The sequence below is a fragment of the Nothobranchius furzeri genome, chromosome 7 (assembly GCF_043380555.1).
Source record: "Nothobranchius furzeri strain GRZ-AD chromosome 7, NfurGRZ-RIMD1, whole genome shotgun sequence".
NCBI classification, from domain to species: Eukaryota; Metazoa; Chordata; class Actinopteri; order Cyprinodontiformes; family Nothobranchiidae; genus Nothobranchius; species Nothobranchius furzeri.
In genome coordinates, this window is record NC_091747.1 from 36,002,165 (window position 1) to 36,025,315 (window position 23,151).

At 44.2% G+C, this 23,151-nt stretch overlaps 2 protein-coding genes across 5 annotated transcripts in view; both read left to right on the forward strand.

Annotated features, from left to right (window-relative positions):
- palmdb (palmdelphin b) overlaps positions 1-11,883 on the forward strand; it is an 81,484-nt gene extending 69,601 nt beyond the window's left edge. For all 4 annotated transcript variants that reach the window (XM_054751372.2, XM_054751374.2, XM_054751375.2 and 1 more), the window contains 3 exons: positions 1,082-3,359; positions 3,472-3,560; positions 9,468-11,883. In XM_054751372.2, coding sequence (XP_054607347.2) covers positions 1,082-3,359; positions 3,472-3,560; positions 9,468-9,548 — 2,448 coding nt within the window. In that variant the 3' untranslated portion in view covers positions 9,549-11,883. The remainder of the gene's footprint in view (positions 1-1,081; positions 3,360-3,471; positions 3,561-9,467) is intronic.
- A 2,490-nt stretch (positions 11,884-14,373) lies between these two features.
- Positions 14,374-20,709, forward strand: LOC107382715 (CBY1-interacting BAR domain-containing protein 2). The gene is made up of 9 exons (XM_054751371.2): positions 14,374-14,736; positions 15,983-16,220; positions 16,303-16,371; positions 17,422-17,523; positions 19,285-19,290; positions 19,374-19,478; positions 19,565-19,678; positions 20,174-20,368; positions 20,439-20,709. The coding sequence occupies exons 1-9, from the start codon at positions 14,717-14,719 to the stop codon at positions 20,607-20,609; spliced, it is 1,020 nt and encodes a 339-aa protein (XP_054607346.1). The 5' UTR covers positions 14,374-14,716; the 3' UTR covers positions 20,610-20,709.
- The last annotated feature ends 2,442 nt before the right edge of the window (positions 20,710-23,151 follow it).

Consider the following 23,151-nt stretch of genomic DNA (forward strand, 5'->3'; position numbering starts at 1 on the left):
TGTCACTTTAGGAAAACAAGCTATTGTTGGTCATACCCACCCATCTGCTGGCTGGCTGCTATGAGGTGAGGAGCTATAATCTTTGGGAGGTGATCAGAGTAAAACCGTTGCTCCTCCAGCATTAGCAGGTGTGTGTGTGTTTGTGGGGGGTATACTAATTCTATGCTAAGTTCCCTTATTGTGACATCACAATAAGAGACATTTTGAAACGGCTCATAGAAGTAAGTGATTCCTGACACCAAACACTGACAATGACAAAGCGGAAGGGTGGTTTTTATCCACATGTGGGGTGTCCGTAGAGGTTGTAGAGACCCAGATGGCAGCAGAAAAGGATGCAAAAGGTAAGATTTGCACAATATGTCTCCTTTAAACTCAACGCTCGTGTTAAATTACTTCCAAAAATATATTTGTCATATTAGCCACCAGTTGTATTGATGCCCATGTGTGTTCTGATAACGTGCTTTAAAGGAGTGAACAGGGACTGGGGGCTCAGCCAGTCTTCCTGCAGTGTGTGGGAGGCTGACCCAGTACAGCAGCCTTACATAAGAGCCAACATAATATCTTCTAATTCAGCTGCCTCTGATGTGCTCTCTCTCTCCTGCTGCACACTTAGAGTAACATTCAGCATAGCAACAGCCCCCCCCCCCCCCCCCCCCCCCCCCTTCCCGTTATTTCACTTCACACATAGATATCTGAATGGGATTATTTGGGACCTGTCCATGGTGAGGCTTGTTACATTCCCAGAGTTGGCTAAGTCACACTAATATTAACATTTTCACTTTTACACCATGAGGTGTGATTGCAGTGATTCACTCTTCTAGCCTGGGGCGTTGATGATGGTGGTTCAAAACATTGATTACAGCAGCAAAAGAAATCCAAGCATTTTTTATGCAAATGATGACAAATAATATTGTCTGACTGAAGGGACAGTTTTTCTAATCTAAGAACAGCAACATAGCAAAGCAAAATGTAAATCAACTGTTTGGAGAACATTGTAGATAAATAATGAATGCGTGCGATTCAAACCGTAAACAAATGTATGTGCTGAAACCTTTTCTTTTGTTTTGTCTTGTTTTGGCAGAAAGCCGTTTTGGTGAAGACAGAGGCTGAAGAAAAAGAGCTGAACGAAGGTTGCAGCAAAACTGATATTCACAACTTCATCCCGGTCACCATGGAAACAACAGAACTATCAAAGCTGGTGATGGACTGTACAACAGGAGCTGTGGCCGATTCACTTGAGCTGGAGGGGGATCTTGTTGCTGAAGAAGAGTTGTTTTGTTTAAAGACAGACTCACCAGATGACCAGAGGGAAGTGGTCAGCTCATCATCGTTGACCTCTGACCTCCCATGCACAACTGATACTGACAAACATGACCGCACGGAATCAAATGTCTGCACTCGTGTTCCTTGTCAGGATTCAAAAGAAAAAGTCATATCAGAACAAGATCATGATGAACTTATTAGAAAAGAGTCAGTCAACTCATCTGACACCATTTCTAGTGCTGACAGTGTTTACGAGGTCCAGCCACAATGTCAGCGGCAGATCCCACCAGAACAAGCTCTTGAGCAAGAGTCAGATCAGTGTGAAGACCCTGAAATCAGTCCATCACCAAAACTGTACCAACAGCTACTCGAAGACAGCAACGTGGATCAGTTACCAGAGCCAGAGCTAGAGCAAGAACCTGAATTTGAGCTAAAAGAAGATTATGAGATGGGGTTCTACCCTGAACCAGAGCTGGAACCCGAAATCGAACCTAAGGAAGACTATGAGATGGGGTTCTACCCTGATCTCGAGCAGGACCCAGAACCAGAACATAACACTGAGTTTGAGTTATACACTAAGCAAGACCCTGAAGTGGATCCCGAGGTTGAGGTCTACCAGAATCAAGAGTTTTACCCAGAAAATAGTTCAGAGGTTTATGAAACCCTGTCTGAGCAACCGTTTCAAGACGAGTCAATATTAGAGCAGTGCATTAGAGAGGAGGCTTTGTCAGATGTGTCTAATGAGTCCTATCATAACCCTGAAGATATTGACGAATGCCTAAAAATTGAGATTGCAGCATCTCTCTCAGATAGTGATACAGATGACAAATGGAGAGCAATATTCTCCTCCTCCATAAATAAAGAAGATGATGACTCTTATCTAGACAGTCTTCAACTTAGTGCCCAGGAACTATTTGTGCAGAAAACCGAGACAAGTGATGTTAACGAAGAAGATGGTAACAACTTTGAAGAGGTTTGTTTCGAGGTCCCCAAAATAACTGAAGTTCTGGAACAACCTGAGGACATTGCTTCCTCTCCAGTCCCTCCACAAGAAGTCAAATATTGTCCTTTGGGTCTTCAAGGCCTGTCCAAAATATCTGAAGACGAGAGTGAAAATGGCAGAGATGCCAATCATAACCACACCAAATATCAAGAGAGCTTCAATGCAGACACAGTCAAGAGGCTACCCAAAGACTTCTGTGTAATCCAAGAGACCAAAAGTGAAAATGTGAGTATGGAGCATGTGGATTTCCAGCTAGCTCGCAAACAGTGGCGGGAAATGGAAGAGCAAATGAAAAACAAGATTATCCTACCTTCAACTAAGAAGTCAAGTTTACAAAGCAGCCACAGTTTCATGTACACACCAGTCCGCAACATTGAGAGGACACACATGAAAACACGTGACTTGGAGAACTTAAATTTGGTCGGTGACTATTCTCACACTCAGTTCAGCCCTTGCTCCGAGGATTCCGGTCTAGATGATTCCAGCTACAGGTCTCCCTACGATGACCCAGAAACATCAGTTGAAAGGGAGATCCGTTTGTCAGTGGAGAGGGAGGAAAACTTTAAAAGAGAAAGGGGGCTCTCCAGGATGGGAAAATCAACGGATTGTGCTCCGTCACGAAGTATCCCCAGATCCATAAGCACACCCCTCACACCGTCGTTCATCATAACCTCCTCCCCCACTAAGGAACCACTCAAGCACGAAGTATCAGCAAATAATGTTATTATTTTAGACCCAAGGAATGAGTTCACCTCTAAAGACAACATAACGGGCCGGTCTGGGGAGTGGTGTCCCGAGGAAAGTGGCTCCAGCCTCATCATTCTCGAGACATCTAATCTGATCATCCGCAGTGCCTCGGAGTTCTCACTCAACAAAGCCTGTGAGCAGCCTCAGGAAAAAATATTCCTGAATAATCCCTTTTTCAAGCTGCGTTCGAGAAGCTCAATATCACTCGTGGATGAGGAAATCAAGGTGATGAAACAAAGGGAGGAGGAACTCAGGAAGGAGAGAGCAAAACTATATGGCAAAGAGAGGCTGGGTGCTGACAAGAGCTCGTCAAATCCCATGGACACGTTGGCTTTTGACAACTCCGGTATGTTCAGAAAGTAATCATCAAACACAAGATTATTTAATCGAATCCATTTAATCCATCATGATATTCTTGTGTATGTTGTTGAATTGTATGGTCTTGTCTTTGGCAACAGTTGTCCCAGTGAAGTGCAAGTCCTCCCCCTCATCACCGATGAAGTCAGCCCACAGGATGGACCGCTCTGCCTTATCCTGTGACCACAGAGTGAGTTTCTGCCGTAACTCTTGAAGGGACACTAGACAGGGGGTCGGCAACCCGCGGCTCTAGAGCCGCATGCGGCTCTTTAGCGCTCTCTAGTGGCTCCCTGGAGCTTTTTCAAAAATGTTTGAAAATGGAAAAAGATGGGGGAAGGAAATGATTTTTTTTTGTTTTAATATAGTTTCTGTAGGAGGACAAACATGACACAAATATTCTTAACGTTTTTCAGTGCTGTAAAAATGTGTAGAAAAATATTAAATTTCAACATTTCTGTCAACGAAGATTTGCGTCATAGCCTACGACACATGTTTCTATCAGCCGGGCGGGATGCCAGGCAGGTGGCTGTTGTAAACAGATCGGCGGCTGTGTGATGGGCCATGGATCCCAAAAGGAAAAAGAGAAAAATAACTGAGGAGAACAGATGATTCGACGTTTCTTGGACCGAATCATTTGCATTCATTGTCAATGCGGAAGGATTGCCTGAATGTTTGCTCTGTAACGAGAAGTTGTCAAACAACAAAAAGAGTAATGTGGAAAGACATTTCCAGGGAAGGCATGCTACATTTGCAGCCGAGTATCCAGGTGGGAGTGAGAGAAAACGTGCGATTGCATTACTTCTGGAGAAATTACAGGAGCGCAAAAATAGATTTAAGAAGTGAATTGCATCTCCAAACTCCACTTCTGCAGCAAGTTTTGTTGCAACCGGGGAGATAATAAAGCGTGGAAAACCGTTCACAGATGGTGACTACATGAAGGAGTCGTTTTTATAAATGCAGGCTGCGTTTTATTGCACTGTTTGTTGCCCCGATGAGGGGCACGTTATTCACGTTCCATTTTGTTGTTTTTTCGAATCCTAAAAATAAAAATGACATCAAAAATCGGATTTCTTTATTGCATTTCTTTAATTTCATCAAAGCAATGAAACAAGATTCATTAATATTGTAATGTAGTTAAACTTGAGGCGGCATCGTACAACAGAGTAGTCACGTGGTGCGTCATTCTCTACAGGATGCGCTACAGACATTTAATCATGAAAGCTCATTATGTATTTGTAGCCAACTTAGTCATTTTGATAGTAGGCTAATATAGATACATACAGCATGTGTAACCTAAGGCTTATATAAGGCTTTTATTTTTTTGCGGCTCCAGACATTTTTGTTTTTTGGTCCAATGTGGCTCTTTCAACATTTTGGGTTGCCGACCCCCTGCACTAGACAGACTGTCTTTCTTTAACACCCGATAGTGTCCATTTTACTAACTTTACCAACAAAGAATGCAACACTGGGAATTGTCAGCAGATGGTCAGCAGTAAAGCCTAATTTATGCTTCTCCATCTGCGCCGGAACGGAGATGCGCAACGCCGTTATGCGTCGCTGCAAGAGCCCTCAATCTGGCTCGCAGAGGGTGAAGGAGACGTGCCCTGTTGACGGAGACCGCAAGCTTGTGATTGGTCAGGAAATGTCTTCCTGTAAATTCGCCAACAGCACCATCTTTGCCTCATCAAAAAATGAAGAGATTGAAGAAAGCATTGCAGGAAACGTATGAAAATATGAACATGTTTTCACGTGTGACTAAAGGAGTACAAATATGCAGCAAGCATTTTATTCGTGGACAGAAAAGACGAGAAACCTGGGTTTAGAGATGCCAATCGCACGAAGAGGTGGAGAGGAATGAGGGACAAAATGTCTGTGTTAAAAAGTCTCTGAAATACATTAAAACATGTAAACACAACATTAAATACACTAGAGGGAGCCTAAGTCCCCTCCCCTTCCGGTCGGCTCATGAGTCCCCGGTAGAATGAAAAAATGAATGCAAGTCAGCGGGGCTACAAACGCTATTTTCTAACCCGCTTTGCCTTAGACCCTGGATCTCACATATGCTGTACTGCAATTTAAATGGAAATTAATGATGAGCGTATCGACCACGCCAGTCACGTACTTTGCAATTTATCAGCTTGTAAAAGTTTGTAATCAGCATGACAACATCAGCACGTCGCATATGTGACATCACCACAGGATGTCCTCTCCCCTAGCGTAGCTGCTACTTACCAAATGACCAGATTTATGGTGGATCTTTCCTCCTGAAGGAAGGATTTTTAGTTCGCTAAACTTGCAGGTCCAAGAGGCCTATTTTTCAGATCACAGGCCAGTAATGTTTGGATGTTCTCATGGCAAGGCTACTGACAGAAGTTTTTCCTGTAGTGGGTGACCATGAACTGCAAATTGTAACTAGCAGCTTGCTGTCTGGGGAAGTCCCTGTTTCCCTGAAGCAGGCGGTGGTACGACCCCTTCTTAAGAAATCAGGGTTGGACCCAACAATCTTTTCTAATTTCAGACCTGTATCTACACTCCCTTTCATCTCAAATATCATAGAGAAGATTGTTTATCCAACTGATGTCTTTTCTACAGGAATGGGGAATTGGAGAAGTATTTCAATCTGGGTTTAAACCCTTTCATAGCACTGAATCTGCAGTGCTGAAGGTCCTCGACGACATTTTATTGGCTAATGATTCCGGTGATGCTGTGGTTCTGGTGCTCTTGGACTTGACATCAGCCTTTGATACCATTGATCATAGCATCCTAATAAACAGGCTCCAATCCAATCCAATCCAATTTTATTTATAAAGCGCATTCACAAGGCATTACAACCAAACAAGGCGCTGTACACTAAAAATGTTGGTTAATTAAACAGGCATTATACAAACATGTCGAACACAGATAAAAGATAAAAAGGAAATACAACAAAATTCCCAAAAATAACAGCTAAAAATCATTAAGACACAGGGTGAAGTAAAAATAGGAAAAAAAAAACATTTTACAAAGAACCTCAATAATACGGAAGTCGATAATTGTGGAGTCAGTTTATAAACAGTGCAGATGTCAGTGAGGTTCATAATTATGTTGTATAAGCTAGGTTGAAGTAGTGAGTTTTCAGGCGTGATTTAAAAATGCTAGCTGTTGGTGCTAGCCTCACTAGCAGTGGTAATGCGTTCCACAGCTTCAGTGCACAGACAGAGAAAGCCCTTTCTCCACGGCTTTTTAAACGTGCATTGGGAACAGCTAGGAGGAGCTTATCTTCAGACCTGAGAGCACGCGGCGGGTTGTAGTAATGGACAAGTTCACACAGATATGGAGGAGCTTGATGGTTCAAGGATTTGTAAGTGAGAAGCATAATTTTGAAGTTTATCCTGAACTGCACGGGCAACCAGTGGAGAGATTTCAGAATTGGAGAAATGTGTTGTCTTCTGTCAGCTCCAGTCAGCAACCTAGCTGCTGAATTCTGGACCAGCTGAAGTCTAGAGAGAGCTGCTTTACTGATGCCATATAAGCAGGAGTTAGAGTAATCCAGCCTTGAGGTGATAAAAGTGTGGACCACCGATTTCAGAAGACGTACACTCAGGATGTGCTTTAGTTTTGAGATGCGTCTTAGTTGGTAAAAACGTGATTTAACTGTGTTATTGACCTGGGCATCCATCTTCAGAGCCTGGTCCATTTTTACTCCAAGGTTGGAGATTACAGAGGATACATTAGGTGAGAGATAGTTGGCTGGAGCGGTCTGTGGGCATTACGGGCCAGGCACTTAAGTGGATAAGATCATACTTGACAGGGAGGAGTTTTGGTGTGAGGTTGGGGGACTGTTCCTCCGAACTGGTTGAGCTGCCTTGGGGAGTGCCCCAGTGATCGATTTTGGCCCCACTATTGTTCTCCCTATATCTCCTACCCCTGGGTGACCTATTCTGCAAGCATGACGTGTCATTCTATCTATATGCTGAGGATTGCCAGGTCATTTTTCCAATTAGGCGTGGTGGTTTATGCACCATTCAACCTTTGTTGGACTGCCTGGAGGGCATCAAGCTATGGTTGGCTCAGAACTTCTTGTGTTTCAACGAACACAAGACTGAAGTAATTCTGTTTACTCCACCAAAGACCCTAAAAGGTGCCCAAGGGCTTGATTTTTCCACACTGGCACCGCATCAGAAGGCGGTGGTCACTAACCTAGGGGCAAAGTTGGACGCAGAGCTCAGATTTGAGGCTCAAGTGAACGGAATCGTGAGATCTCGCTTGTTTCATCTACGCCATATAGCGAAAATTAAGCTATTTCTGTCATGTAGTCATTTGGAAACTGTGATCCATGCCTTTGTTACCTGCAGGCTGGATTATTGCAACTCGCTATATGCGGGGTTTAGGTAAGCTCCAATAGCACGCCTCCAGGTGGTTCAGAACTTGGCTGCTCGGTTGTTAACATCTACCAGGAGGTCTGAACATATTACACCAGTCCCATGTGCCTTGCATTGGCTCCCTGTCTTCTATCGCATCAGATTTAAGGTTATCCTGTTTGTGTTTAAGGCGTTAAACTCAGGGGCACCTATATACCTTTCTGACATCATACACCGACATGTCCCGGTGCGTTCCCTTAGGTCAGCTGACCAGAGACTATTAACCGTGCCCAGGTACAGCCTGAAGTCTCGTGGGAGTCTTGCCTTTTCAGTGCTCAGACCAAGTCTTTGGAATGAGCTGCCAGCTGACGTAAAGCAGGCCAAACCACTTGAGACCTTTAAAAGCCGACTAAAAACACATCTGTTCTCGTTGGCGTTTGGACATTGAAGTTGGGATTGCATGGGCAGAATCACTTTGAATGTGTCTGGATCTGAGGATTGCTGTATAGTCACTGACACCAGTCAGTGACTTGATGCAATTTAATGGGTTCCTTATATAGGAAACATTATTTCTGATTGGCTTAATGAACTGACCTGAATTGGAATTTTTATTATGTGAAGTGCCTTGAGACGACTCTTGTCGTGCTTTGGCGCTATATAAATAAAATTGAATTGAATTTTGGAAAAAGGACTGATATGGATTGCGAACTTGAACTCGGGATTTCTTATTGTATTTTAAATGGTTATATGTCTTTTTTATTGTTGTGACTTTTATTGGTGTACAGCGCTTTGTTTGTCCATTTTGGGCACGTGAAAGCACTTTATAAATAAAGTTGATTTGATTTGATTTGCAGCCATTTTCTCTCTGTTTTTCTCCGTGTCTGGTTCGATGACGTCCCTTTCGTGAAGCGTATTTATAGTCCTGGACTTATTTTCACACAAAACCTAAAATAACGTTTCCCCCCGTTCGAAAATAAGCACATTCTTGCAATCAAAATGCATACTTAAAATTCACAGACAGCATATATGAAATCCACGGGGCATAACAAGCAGAATTAGAAAATTGCGTTTTTAGCCCCGTTGACTTGCATTTATTTTTTTCATTCTTCCGGCGACCCGTGGTCCGGAAGTGACTTAGGCTCCCTATAGTGGACCGGACACATGACTGTAATGGTGGCAGGATACCTCAGAATAGCGCTACGCCCTCTGTTGTCCTGGCGGGGAATTGTTTTGCAACAATGCCCAGCTGACGGAGAAGTCTGAAAGCAAAATGTCTGTCAGCTCTCACTCTGTGAGACAGCTGACAGAGAAGTATAAATTGGGCTTAAGAGGGATAAACCACAGACTCTTCTGGATACACGCTGTCGTCTTTCTTCTCACTTGTTATGCGCCGCTTATTCATCCAGTGAAAAGGCGGGCTCCTCACTTTCTTCAAGGCTGCACTGTCAATAGCCAGTAGGGGATGCAGTGAATGACTTCTCCTGAAGTCAGTCACAGTCTTTTTGGTCTTGTCCATGTTCCCTGCTTCTGTAATAAAAGCTCCAGTGAAAGTCACGTGTTTAGAAGCTTCCCATCAAACCAGTGATTGCGTCTGACAACAACAGAGAGGTATGAAGCTTTAAATCCGGAAAAACATTTGATGGCATCTTCTTCCACAGCATGTTTCCTAACGCGCGTGTGACCCCAAGTACAGACATGTGAGAGGGGCTTTGGTCTGATTAACCGGTGGGGAAAATAAACGTTTCACTCTCTTTCAGTTTCCTGATGCCTTCGCTGGAGGAAGAAGAAAAAGTGCCATGGCTCTGCGCTGGGAGGCCGGCGAGTTTACAAAGGACTAAAGAGGAACAAGCCAACAGTTTACCTGTTGTCCGTGTTGCTTTCATCCAGGTTAGACGTGCTGTTATCGTCAACTGTTCAACGTCGTGGCATTAACCTACAGTTTGCTTTTGTGACGCTTTGGAGAAACATTGAGAGTGTTTCTGCCGCATTCACCCATTTTTAACCAAAACACGTTTGGTACGTTGAAGCTTGTGAATGGCTAAATCATGAAGTTCTCGCCCAAATTAACACATTATTGTTAGTAAAAATCTAAAACTCCGACTTCAGACGGGCTGTGAATCCAACATGTGAAGATCTGGTTGTTGGGCCGTGACTAGTAACGAAAGGATCCTAACTGAATAATGGATCTCTGCAGCGTACCTCAGTTATCGCCTCACAACCTGTTTAAAAAGTTCTAACCTCAAGCACAAAAGTCCTGTTTGATCATCACGACGAGAGTCTGCAGAGGGAACCCCTTTCTGCTCAGACACCCATAAAACTCTTCAGGGTTGCCCGACACGTGGACTCATCTGCTGCTCTTTGTTTATGCTCGTGTGTCGGATCAACACAGAACAGACGAGCGCTCTATCCGGACCAGTCGTTCATTCGGATACACTACATTACCCACAAGACACTGGTCCATGTGACAGATATTAGTCCTTTTTCAGAGACAACACCCAGCTGGAGGGTGGACAGTTTTTGTCTGGACGCAGCCAGAGCTGATGGTAAAGATGGGAAGTGCTGGATGGAGCTTCCGGGGCCTTCCTGCAGGAATATCCAGCCTAACTGTGTAATAAAAGTGAGGCTGCTTGATTATGGAAATCATAAACAGGATTATTTATTACAATCACTCATCAGATTAGGAAACACCAACCAAACTTTTACCCACTTGGTGGATTAACAATGTTTTAGGATGTTAAATAGACTAATATCCAAATAATTTTGTAATATTCATTCGTTTTAACAAACAAAAGAAATTATTTATTAAGGTGCCTCAAATTTATCTGTACATCATCAAATCATAAATCTAAAGTTTTATTGTAAAATCAAGTATTTCCCCTCGGTGTATAAAGTCATGATTATAAAATAAAATGTTTATTTATCTTTTCATAAAAACTATCTTTTATGTTTTAATTTTAAAATATTCAAGGCTGGGAGGCTTTAAAAAACCCTAACCCTCGTAGGCGTTTAATCTGAGAGCTAATGAAGACGTGGATGTTTGGATTTAAAACATTTACAAAGAACCTCCATAACAAAGCGTCAGATTTTTTATTGTTAGCAACTCAGCGTGTCATCAGCTTCTGGTTTAGAGTCAGGAAAAGGTCTGTCGTCTCAGACAGCTGGAAGACCACTTCTGGAGTTTCAGGATGCAACAAACAGCAGCGGGGGCGGGGGGGGGGGAGGGGGTGGGGGGTGGGAGGTGCATGTTTCCCCATGTAAACTGCTTTCACTGCAGTCAGGCTGAAAAACTCAGCGAAGGCATGGAGCTTCGTCAGCATGAGCTCCAGCAACTGCCGTAGGCTGCAGGGGAACACTCAGACTGACAGTTTAGGCTGCTGGTTTTGTACTAAAAAAGTTAGAAACCACAAGTTTTAATTAGTTTCACCTGGAAGAGAATATTCCGAACATAGAAAACTAAACTGGATGAAGCAAAGCAACTCTTCAGTTTTATTTTTAATATTCAAATTAAATGGAACAAAGAACAGCTTCTATTTTCTTAGAAATTTTTAAATAGTATTTAAAAGGTGAAATAATCTCAGATGATCTTGGATTATCCTCCATTTGGACTCATGTTTAGGTTCACCTGATTCTCACAAGTACAAGGGTATGTCAAAACTTGCTGAACCTGCTTTGCCTATAACCCCACCTATTGATCGGCGGTGGCAAATCCCCTAACCCTAACTTTAAAGAGAGCCAAGAAAATGATCCATCTTTAAAACCTCTTTTACTCAAAGCACATGAAGTTGGTGAAGAAAATGTTGGAGTGGGGGGGGGGGGGGGGGGTCAAAAGTTTAGATGGAGAACCTTTTATCATGAAGGATAAACTGTTGTATCTTGCTGATATTATGAACCCAGACTGGTGGTGCCTGAAGAGTACCGTGCCGTAATCCTACATTTGGGTCATACTGTACCCTGGTCAGGACATCTAGGACAGGCAAAAACATACAGTCGTGTTGCTCAGCGGTTCTATTGGCCAGGAATGTACAAAGATGTTGTTGATTATTGCAAAACCTGTCATGACTGTCAACTAGTTGTTCCCACCAAAGTGTCAGACAGCGCCCAATTACAAAGTTTACCAATAATGGATGTACCTTACAAGAGAATAGCCATGGATGTCATCGGTCCATTACCCAAGAGCAGTAGTGTCCCAGATCCACCCTGGTCCCATCAGTTTGAGCAGGAGTCTCTGAGCCTGGCTGCTGCTCATGTCGATGTCAGTTCTTCAACTGGAAGAATGGGAAAAGCCGATCAAAGAGGCTAAATTATTCCATAAAGCTCTGGGAAGCTGCAGATGATTAATTAGTGGTTTGCTCTAAAAGCGGATGTAAATGTAAAGATAAACACCGATGTAGCATCACGCTGCTCTTGGACCAAACGTTGAGCTCTTCGGCATTCACAGCCTCGCCTCTTTACCTGAGTTCGTTGAGTTTTCCTACAACAACTGAACGTTCCTGACAAGTGCAATGTAGATTTGTTCTCCGCTAAGCTTTTACTTGACATCCTAAGTGTAAATCGAAGCATATTTGGCTGTTATTTGCGTGTCTTGCTTAAGTAAATAATCCAGTTTGTTGCTTGGAGTTGGTGGGTCACATATTAGTTCTCTGCTTGTTTCGCTGCACCTGCAGGATCAGCTGGATAGATGTAACAAACACTACGAACAAACGTATAGACTCAAACATCTCACAGGAGTGGAGACGTTTGACCCTCAAAGGTGGAAAACCCCCACAATGATCAGTGAAATCATTAAGAGTTGTTTTGCACGCCACAAAGCTTCTGATGAGACAAAGCCGGAGCTTGGTAAACCGGCTCGGTTCTGTTCTGGACCTGCTTTCAACCAGGGAGACCTGAATCTGTTCAGGGTCCAAAGAAACCTCAAGACCCTCTGAAGCCAGATGTGGTGTCTCATGTCCTCCAGCAGGGTAATGAGTCCAGTCCCCAAAAAACACCAGGAATGAATCAGAACCAACTGTGGTCTCAAGTGGTTCTCCTTCTTCTAGAACCTGATCTAGAACCTGTTGAACATCTGCAGAAGGAGCTGAAGCATCTGGAGGTGTCTGCTCATGAGGAGTGGACCAGAGCACCTGTGGTGGATATTCTGTTAAAGGTTTAACTCATGTTGGATGAGACGATTCCTCTGAAGCACAGCTCAGGAACGTCTGAGCTGACTTTCAGGGTTCATTGTGGGTTTTTCTGTTTTCAGAGGGTCAGCGTATATCCCAGTGCTGCCAGTACTTCTATGCACCAGCACATGAAACAAAATAACTTTACTTACGTTCTCCTACAAACCAACATTAAAGATGAAAATGACATTTTGTTTGTTTATAAATAGTAAGGTTTAAGAGCTTTTCTCAGGGTTTTACAGAACCAGGCTAATTAAAATTAAACCATGACAGAACAAAGGATTCAGAGAATGCCTAGCTCAGAGCCATCATGCGATCCTGACTGATCCCTGATTCAGAGCTGGATGAGACAGGACCTGCACCAAAACTAGACTCAGGATCCGGATGTGACTCGACAGGCTAAACAGTATCGGGTCAGGGAATCAGCAGCTAATGACAGCAATATAGACACATGGAGCCTTACTGGTCCTGATGTTGGAGATCCTGAACCCAACAGATGATAGTAAACCCACATCTTCACACTAAAATGTGAGATGTATTCCTAAATTCTACTTTTAATGCTGTTGGGACAGCAAGACATTTACATTTCTCTGGATAATCAGCTTTTAGCATATATTAGAGTTAATGTAATAAGTACCAAAAATGTCCTGCTCAGTCAAATGAAATCTCTTTATTCTATTTTTCTACATTCTGTTTGTGTTTGACATGAAAAGCTTTGAGAGGACGGTTATAGCTCCTGTAGATGAGAACGTTTATTATTCTATCACAGCTTTGATGTTTTAGCTACCCTGGGAATTAGATTATAAAAGCTTGAACTTAGATTCAGTTGACCTTAAACTTCTGTTTCATGATGTTTGTACGCTTAGTTGTTTCACTAGAGCTCCCAAATCATAATAAATGCTTGCTGATATTTAAACCGTGATTAGTTCCTGTTGTGGCTCCTGGGGCCCGTTTGGCCCCTAATGATTCAATAGGGTGGGGTGGGGTTGGGGGTGGGGGGGTGGGGGGTGGGGGGTCTGTTACTGCTATTAATGTGTCTTGAAAATATTAGTGCAACAATAAAATGTGTCTAAACAATGTTGTCTGGTTTTCTGTGCTGTTTTACACACACACACACACACACACACACACACACACACACACACACACACACACACACACACACACACACACACACACACACACACACACACACACACACACACACACACACACACACCAGGTACCTGAGGTGTTGTCAAACCAGCACAGAACTACAAGAGCTCCGTTGACACCCTCAGAAATTGGGCCAGGGCAAGAAATGTTGGGTCGTTTTTTGTGAACAGATAAAACAGGAAGAGTTCAACAGAAAGGAAAAAAAACAACAACAAATATGAAGAGTAAACACCAGGACGACTCACAGGAACAACAAAATAAAACTGGAAAGATCAACCGTTTTAAAACATTAATCCTGGATGGCAAGGACGTCATTTGGGGGTGGGGGGGGGGGGTGGGGGGGGGGGGGTTGCTTCTGTCGTTCTTTATTTCCTGTGCGTGCTTCACACAGATGCACACAAATTAGCTACTTAGAGCATACTGTAAAGATCCCCCACCCCACCCCCCACTTCTAAAGTGAAAATTACGTCCATGCTGGATGGGGTCCGTTAGTTTGCGGCAAGGCCACAGAGAGCCGAGCTTCAGTGGATGGAATTATCTGTGATTTGCTTCCATCTGGTGGTCAATAGTCACAGCTGCACCTCAACTCAGCCTTGTTTGAGCTCAGTGTTCCCATGGCAACAGGCCTCCCAGCTGAGTCCAACCTGAAGTAAACATCAGAGTTGAAGACGTAGAGAGAAGACAGAGGAAATATGTCCGGCCTTGTTCCCAGGTAGGTCTTCGGTGCTTCTCTTCGCCTTGAAGCTGGAGATGTTTGGTGACAGCTGATCCGACTGATTCATATTAGGAGTTACAGTAATGGGGCTCTGGGCAAGAAGAAGAAAGAAGAAGAAAATATCATTTCTATAGCGCCTCTTAAGATAAAACTCACGAGGTGCTTCACAAAAACAAAAAAATGTAAAAATATAAAAAAAGATTTTAGAAAATGGTTAAAATTATTTTTAAGTGTGCACAAAATAGACAATTGTGGTTAAAAAATGTTAAGAAAGAGAGAGAGTGAATAGGAAAGAGGGAAATCAGTGGATCCTGAGGAAGGTGGAATAGGTGGGGAGAGCAGAATAAAGAGAGAGTGGTGAAGAAGGTCATACAAAAGCCAGCTTGAACAAGTGAGTCTTCAGCTGCTTTTTAAAGGAGTTCACTGAGTCCACTGATCTCAGGCTCAGGGGGAGAGAGGTCCAGAGTCTGGGGGCCACAGCAGCAAATGATCTGTCACCTTTGGTCTTTAGCCTGGTGCTGCACAACCAGTAGGCTTTGATCACCGGACCTCAGGGGCTTGCTGGGGGTGTAGGGTCTAAGAAGATCACCAATGTAAGATGGTGCTTGTCCATGTAGGGCCCTATAGACCAGAACCAGGATCTTGAAATGAACCCTGAAGTTGACTGGCAGCCAGTGAAGCTGGAGGAGAAGCGGGGTGATGTGGGTGTGTTTGGAGGACTTGGTCAGAAGCCGAGCACAGGCATTCTGAACCACCTGTAGACGGTTCAGGGAGGTTCTGCTCAGACACGTGAAAAGAGAGTTACAGTAGTCTAAGCATGAGGAGATGAAGGTGTGGAGAACTGTCTCACGTTCAGAGCGAGACAGAATGGAACTCAGCTTAGCAATGTTCCTGAGATGGAAGAAGGAAGAGCGAACAAGAGAACTGACATGAGAATCCAGGGTGAGAGCTGGGTCAAAGGTCACGCCAAGATTCCTGACAGAAGGTTTGCTGTGAGAAGCAAGCTGACCAAGAGAGTCAGCCTCCCAGGGCATGTTAGTTCAGCTGAGAGTCAGAGCTTTCTACCTTCTGAAGACTCTCTTCAGGGTTACGGTTGGGTTAGGGTTGTGTTGTATATGTTAACTTTTATCTGTTCAGTAAGTCAGTTTACTTCTCCTGTTTTAAACTTTGTTCTATAAATAAAGTTTGAGTTGAGTTTAATCGTCCCTTAATGCTCTTTAACGGAATGCTTTGTGAGTTTTAGAAGAGATGTTACGATTCAGGTAATGGAGCAGACTTTGAAGCTGGCTGAGAAGAACCTTGGTGAGATGTGCTCCATCCTGGCCTCATATACCAGAAAAAAGGCCAAGCTCAGGGACAGGGCAGACCTCCTGGTTGCTCAGCTCTTTGACTTCTCCAGTACAGAGGACCTCGAGTTTCAGACGGGCCTGAAAAACCTTGCTGAGGATTTGGCCATGGTTCAGGACTACAGACAGGCTCAGGTCGTAAACACGGCACGGTTCGTCCTGCTGGTCCTTCATGTTGAAAACTCCATGTGGTTGTGATCTGAAGGTGTTTTTTCAGGTTGACCGACTCGAGACCAAAGTTGTTGCACCTCTAAAAGCCTATGGAGATATAGTCAAGAACAAAAAGGTGAGTTTACAGCAGCAGCAGCAGCATGAAATGCATCATGTGAGCAATCAGGAATGAGGCAGAGAGGTCTGTCTGGTCACGGGTTGGAAGTTCCAGACATTATTAGACAGTTGTTCAAGTCACGCTTCCATCAGGTGACCTGTTTGGGTCACTTGGATAATTCTTCTTAAAGGGATTTTCCATTCAAAATTGAAATTTTGACGGTTGACATATTTCCCAGTTAGATATGTGGGAATAGCCTTTTTGTAACCAGTCCAGTCATTCTCCTGACCCGGCTGTACTCCTTTAGCTTTAGCTTAGCATAAAACACAGTAATAGAGTTGTGACGTTTGCCAACGAACCAATTCTTTTGAGTGGCTCATAAAAATGAACGATGGGAGCCGAGTTGCGGCTGGGGAAGGGGGGGGGGGGGGGGGTTGCTTCTGTCGTTCTTTATTTCCTGTGCGTGCTTCACACAGATGCACACAAATTAGCTCCTCCGCGAGACAGACCAGTTGTAGGGGGAGGGGGCGCACCCAGTAGTGATGTGACGTTCACGAACGAATCAAATCTTTTCAACGGGTTTTCAAAGTGAACGATGAGAGCAAAGTCCCTGTAGAGAGCCGTTCATCTTGTCTTCCGGTAACAAACCTCCCCAAAAGTCAGTAAAGCGCACCCGCTCAACCCCCACCCACTGCCGTGACAGACGTCGGAGGAACGCTACCCAACCACCGTGCGCCCTCACGGACACCAAAGGAACACGTTGCTCTTAATACCCCACCCCCGCTCTCTTGGCTTTGCTTCGTTCAAAGGAGCCAGTCTTATGAATGGCTTTTTGAGGTAAAAGACCGACTAATAAAGGGCTCCCATGAAAATCCCATCACTACACAATAAGTGAATGGGACACACACACACACACACACACACACACACACACACACACACACACACACACACACACACTCTCTGAGGAAACAGCAGAAATGAGTGATGGGGGATTTTAGATAAGTGGGTCTGAGGGTTTCAGCTCTCCACTTGCATTTCTTCATTCGTAATCTATTTTCCATCCAGATGGACCTGAAGAAACTCAGCTCTGACCTGAACAGGGAGCAAAAGGAGCTGCAGAAGCTGGAGAGAATGCGACAGAAAAGCCCAGGTGATCGACAAGGGATTGTATCCTGTTCTGCAGTGTTCGGCTAGGCAAACTTCTAAAACCAGCAGGAACCTGGCACTAGCAACACTACGATAGTCACTTGGCTCCAATATACAAAAAATCAGTCCCTTTTCATTGCCCTCCCTCCTCTTCCTCGGTTAGCTTAAAGTGTGCTGGGAACTGGGGCGCATTCTCATTGAGTGGCATCTCCGTCTTGTGGAGACTCACGTCTTTTGGGTCAACTCCCTTGTGTGTAGGGATGGGTAACTTTGACATTTGAATAGATTCGGTACTAATTCCCGGTACCTAGGAATTGATAGCGGTATTTAACGGTACCAATTTTAGATACTTTTGAGTGTTTATTATTTTAATTCTCTTTTATAATTAAATATATATTTTTCTCAATATATAACAATATTTGATAAATATCACGATAAATAACATTCAACTGTTTGTATTTTAACATCGTCCTTGTAGTTTTATAAGCTGATAATTAAACTGAAGCAAACATCTTTACTGTGAACTAAATTTACTGTGTATCTTCATTCCTTTTGCCGCCTTTTTTCATTTGATTTTTCCTATTGGGAATTTTCGAGGAGAAAGCAAACGCACCATTAGCTGATGACGGTGGCAATGGAAGCTAACATATCAAGCTAACGCTATCTTAAACAGTTTATTTAGCTGCTGGAGCAGATTAAAACGATGAGGCCTCACACTTAGATCGTTGTCACTGGTTTCATCTTCACCCAATCACCCGTCGCATTTAGTAAAGTGAAGCCAAACTTTAGAGCGCGTTCATATTCTTCTAGTCGGAAATTCGGAGTTCCGAGGAGAAAGCGAACGCACCATTAGCGAAACGGAAGCTAACATATCAAGCTAACGTTATCTTAAACATGTTATTTACCTACCGGAGCAGATTAACATGAGGATGTCTCACTTAGATCGTTTTCGCTGGTTTCATCATCACCCAGTTACCCATCACATTTAGTGAAGTGGACCCAAGCTTTAGTGTTCGTTCTTTCTACCATGCTGCTCTGTTTACAACTGGCTCGCAGCGAGCGAGTAAGGTCTAGCGAGTACAGCGAGCGACAACATAACATAACGCTCTTGCGCATGCGCAGCTGTCTAGGCAAGTTCTCGTTATGAAGGACGGGTACCGAAACGAGGCACCGTTTGAAACGACGTGAATCGGTGCTCGGTCGGTACTGTGGAATTCGGTCGGTACCTTAAAAAGTACAGAATTCGGTTCCCATCCCTACGAAGGATTCGTTTTGCTGTAGAAGCTGAACTGAATCCCTGGCAGAACAGGATCATATCGTTACATTTACTCATTTTTGAGTTACTTTAGAATTTTTTAACTATGACCCAAAGCTTTGAAGTACATTTTATTTATGTTGCATCACAGAAAGAGAATCACAAAGTGCTTCACAGAGATCAACTAAGCCAATCATAAAGTCTGGTGGTGATGCTGCCCTGGGGCGCGCTGACAGAGGCGAGGCCCGCCACTAGTACTCACGGGGGGTTAAGTGTCTTGCCCAATGACACAACGGCAGTAACAGATTGAGCGGGGCTCGAACCTGCAACCTTCCGATCACGGGGTGAAGACTTCACTCCTGTGCCACCGTCGCCCCACATCCAGGTCCAGTGTGTTCCACAGCATGACACTGACTACTGATCAATAGGAGTAAATCTAGCTGATAACACTACACGGGTAGCTGTTCTCTATTGTCTAATAAATCAAATTGCAAACTTTACCACACTTTCCTGAACCCAGTCTTCAGTCCCAGGTAATGTACACCTTTACTGTTTCATACGCTGTTCTGCCAGCTTACACAGATGAAGAGAAGAAGTGGTTTATTGTGTTTACCAGGCCGAGCTGAATCTTCAGCAGGCCTCCACCAACGCCCAGCGCAGCATCACACAGCTAGAAGATACCATCATGGACTTCCAGAGGCAGAAGCTGCTGGACATAAAAGTCAGTCTCACACAGTGCTTTATGAACAAACACGTCCTACAGCTGATGAAACATTCAGAAGCATGTTTTCTTTCTTTGTTCCAAAGACTATTTTCATCAACTTCATCACTGTGGAAATGAGCTTTTATGCAAAAGCTCTGGAGGTCTACACTCACACGTACCTCAACCTGGAGGCCATGGACACTCAGAAGGATCTCCAGGTCAGTTATGCCTTTTCATGTCACATTTAAAAGACCAAAATGAGAAGTTCCTTATTTTTGTTGTGTAAAACCTCTGAAAAAGCCTGATCATGTCCAACAAATGTTTCCACTTTTGTAGGGAAGTCAGTTTGTGGGTTGATCCGTGAAGATCTTCTCTGTCAAACAGCTGATTCTGTTGTTGACGCGTGCTTTTTATGGGATGGGTTGAAAGTCAGAAGAAACAAGACACACTGACAATAGCACATGCACATAAACCGCTCTGCTGCTCAAACACAAACGAACGGACCTACAAACCTGCCTTCATTTAAAGGACATGATCAGACTGTCCAGCAGCAGAAGATTTACGACCAACATTTATCTTTTCAACAAAGAAACAATCTTCCAAACACCAATGGCCTAACTTTCTTTTTGCTGTACGTTTACGTAGATGGAAATGTGTCCAAATATAAAGGGTAGATGTTGTGACATGACTAGAACTGTCTCGTCCCGTTGTAGCTGTTTTCTGCTCGGATAAAGATATTCGACCCTCCAGTTTGGTCTCTGGACAGCCAGTCTTCTCCTCCCACGATCCATTACTCCAGCCTTCCTCCTAGCTCTTCCAATCCCCCAAATCCAGTTTCAGTAGAAACCTCTGGAGCAGCTCAAAGCCATGCACTGCAGCGTGGACGTGATGAAGGACCAGCTCCCAGGGTGAGAAAACGCTTTTCTCTGTTGTTCTGAAGGTCATAACCTAGTGTGCCTCCTCTTTCTTCACCTGCAGCCACACAGCAATTTACAGCACCAGGCAGACAAGAAGGGGCAGCGGGACGAGACGGATGACGATGCTGAAGAAGAAGAAGAGGAGGAGGAGGACTCTGATGAAGACATGAAGCTCACTGGCCGACGGTCTTATGCTGTTCAGTACGTCCAGATGTGCAGGTCTAAACAATAAGAGTCTGTGTTGCTGACGTGTCCAGAAACGTTTCATGTAGATGTAAATGGACCTTTAAAATGAAGTATAAATATATGTTTATGTGTGGACTATGCATTCATTCACTCATGTTGGACTGATTAATGCTTCAAGTCACAGGGAGCTGTGGTCTATCTCCAGCAGCCTATGGGTGAGTAGCGGGGGACACCCTGGACAGGTCTTTGGTCCATTACTGAGGCACACAGACAGCCACACTGAGGAACAAGGAACATGAATGTGTTGGGTCTGTGGGAGCAAACCCGAGAACCCAGAGGAAACCCACGCATGCATGGAGAGGACACGCTGGGATTTGAACCGCAACACTTTTGCTGTGAGACAACAGTGATGCCATCTATGCAGACCTCTTTAAGAACTAAATAACCACGCCTCTCCAAACCCCAAACCACAATCATGATGTCAACTTCAGTCTGAATTGGACCCTCCCATCTTTGTGCTCTCTACATTTGTCCTCTACAGGGGTACACAGACATTTGACACTCTGACCCGCCCCTTCTGCAGCAAGGTGAAGCCACGGACTACCTCCTTCTAAAACCTCATCAGTTCTATGGTTTTGTTTTTAATCAACAGTTTCAGGAAAGCTGGAAAAAACCGTTTAGGGATCAAACTGAAAAGTGTTGTCTCTAGGTATCCCTGGTCACGGTAAAGCCAAGTCCACTCGTCACATCTAAAGAGTTTAAATTCATGTCTTTGAGTCAGTCTCTTTGGCTCTGGCGCTGCTGTTTCAGGAAGTGGCGATGGGAAGTAGAAGTCAATAAAAAGCACGGACACCCTGCTCCTACCTTCCCCTTCCTGTCCCACATCCTTCTGACTCCCATGGGCCCACCGCAGACCCACTGGGCTCTCGGCAGCTTCCCCATAGTTCTCTGAGTGACATGTCCCTGTGCTGCTGCCCTCTGCTGTCCGAGCGTAGCCTCCTCTTATTGCACCTTACACCTCTCTGGCTGCTCTACAACTCCTAGACTTGCTGGACTGCACGAAAAGCTTCATATCCAGTTTGTTACAATTAAATGGTAACAATGGTAATTAATGGCTCATATTAATATAGCTCAACCCCTCCAGACACAGAGTCTTTCACCCATTCACACACTAATGGTGATGAGCTACAAGGTAGCCACAGCTGACTTTACTGCCTGAGAACACTCAGGTGATACTTTATGTTACATCATCCATCGCCTCCACTGTTGAAACTCTCTCGTTTGGTTCTGGTTCAGAGTGCGTCACAGCTTCCTGTGCTCAAAACCCACCAGTCAGTCCACACTTGTTACAGAACCTTTAGCAGAACAATGTGGATGCTGGTGCAGCGCCTCTGTTCTCCTGGCTAAACATCTGCTCCCTGCAAGTATCTATAAACACCAGTAAAACCAAAACTCTTTTCACTTGTTCAAGTCTTGTGCAGCACCGGTAAATCAATTAAGTTCATCACAAGATACCCCGTTGTATCTCACTTGCTCAAGTGCACCGAGACAGAAACAATCATATTTTAACCCCTCAGCATTCCAGCTTCCCGCCCGTGGGACAAAACCCTGTTGCATTCATTAAACCTGGAAATGTAAGGGGTTAAAGTACGATTGGAGTCTGCTACACTGAAAAGAAAAACTGTTCTCTCTTTGCATTGCCTGTGTGCAAACCCCTGGGGTCCAGGCTCACGCCCATGGGGCCCGGCAGGGTCCAGCCCAAACCTGTTACTTTGGCTTGTCCACTTGAGGATCCACCAGCTGCAGGAGGAACAAGATCCATCAGAATTTTGTTTCTAATTGATTATTTTGAAATCATTCATATTTTCTGCAGGTTAAATGTTGCATTTGTTCAACTAAACTTTCATACATTAACCCTCTGGAGGCAGGCGTTGCAGATTAGCAACGCTAAAACCTACCTGCCTGGTTACTCCACATTCGTATTTCATGAGCATTTCACTCAGAAGTGCCCCTGAAGGACTTAGTTGTTCGTCCCTTAATCAAAACTTATTTTGAGCCTGAGTGGGTTAATAAAAGAATGGCATCAATATGAGACAATACACGGGAAATGCATGTGGAAATTTGGCTGTCCCACCGTCAGAGCGCGGGGGGGTGGGGGTGGGGGGGGGGGTATCAGACCAGCCCACATTACAGCCAAGCGGGACTTGTGTATATGTCGATGGACTTGATGTCAGGGTGTCTCACTTTCAGGTCTGCCTGCAATGATGTTAATGATGCAGCAGGTGTCAGCAGACAAACGGGGCGGTGTTGACTCATAGCCGATAGTTTGTGTAATGCACCGAAAACGCTTCACGAGGCCTTATCTACCCATCACTGATTATGAGCAGAGGTGTGGATTCGAGTCACATGACTTGGACTCAAGTCAGGCTTGAGTCATTATTTTAATGACTTGACTTGATAAAATCTATAAAGACTAATTTTTATGGTTTTATGGTTTTTGGTTATACTTCCTTGCGATTTTATCTTCTGTGTTGAACAGCACTTTGGGTTGGGGAAGCAATAATGAGTGTGCTTTAGAAATAAATGTG

Excerpts from the sequence above, each read along its gene's own strand:
- LOC107382715 (XM_054751371.2), top strand. The coding sequence starts at position 14,717 with ATGTCCGGCCTTGTTCCCAG. Across the intron at positions 19,679-20,173 it reads ACACTCAGAAGGATCTCCAG|CTGTTTTCTGCTCGGATAAA; the intron begins GTCAGTTATGCC and ends GTCCCGTTGTAG. Across the intron at positions 20,369-20,438 it reads ATGAAGGACCAGCTCCCAGG|CCACACAGCAATTTACAGCA; the intron begins GTGAGAAAACGC and ends CTTCACCTGCAG.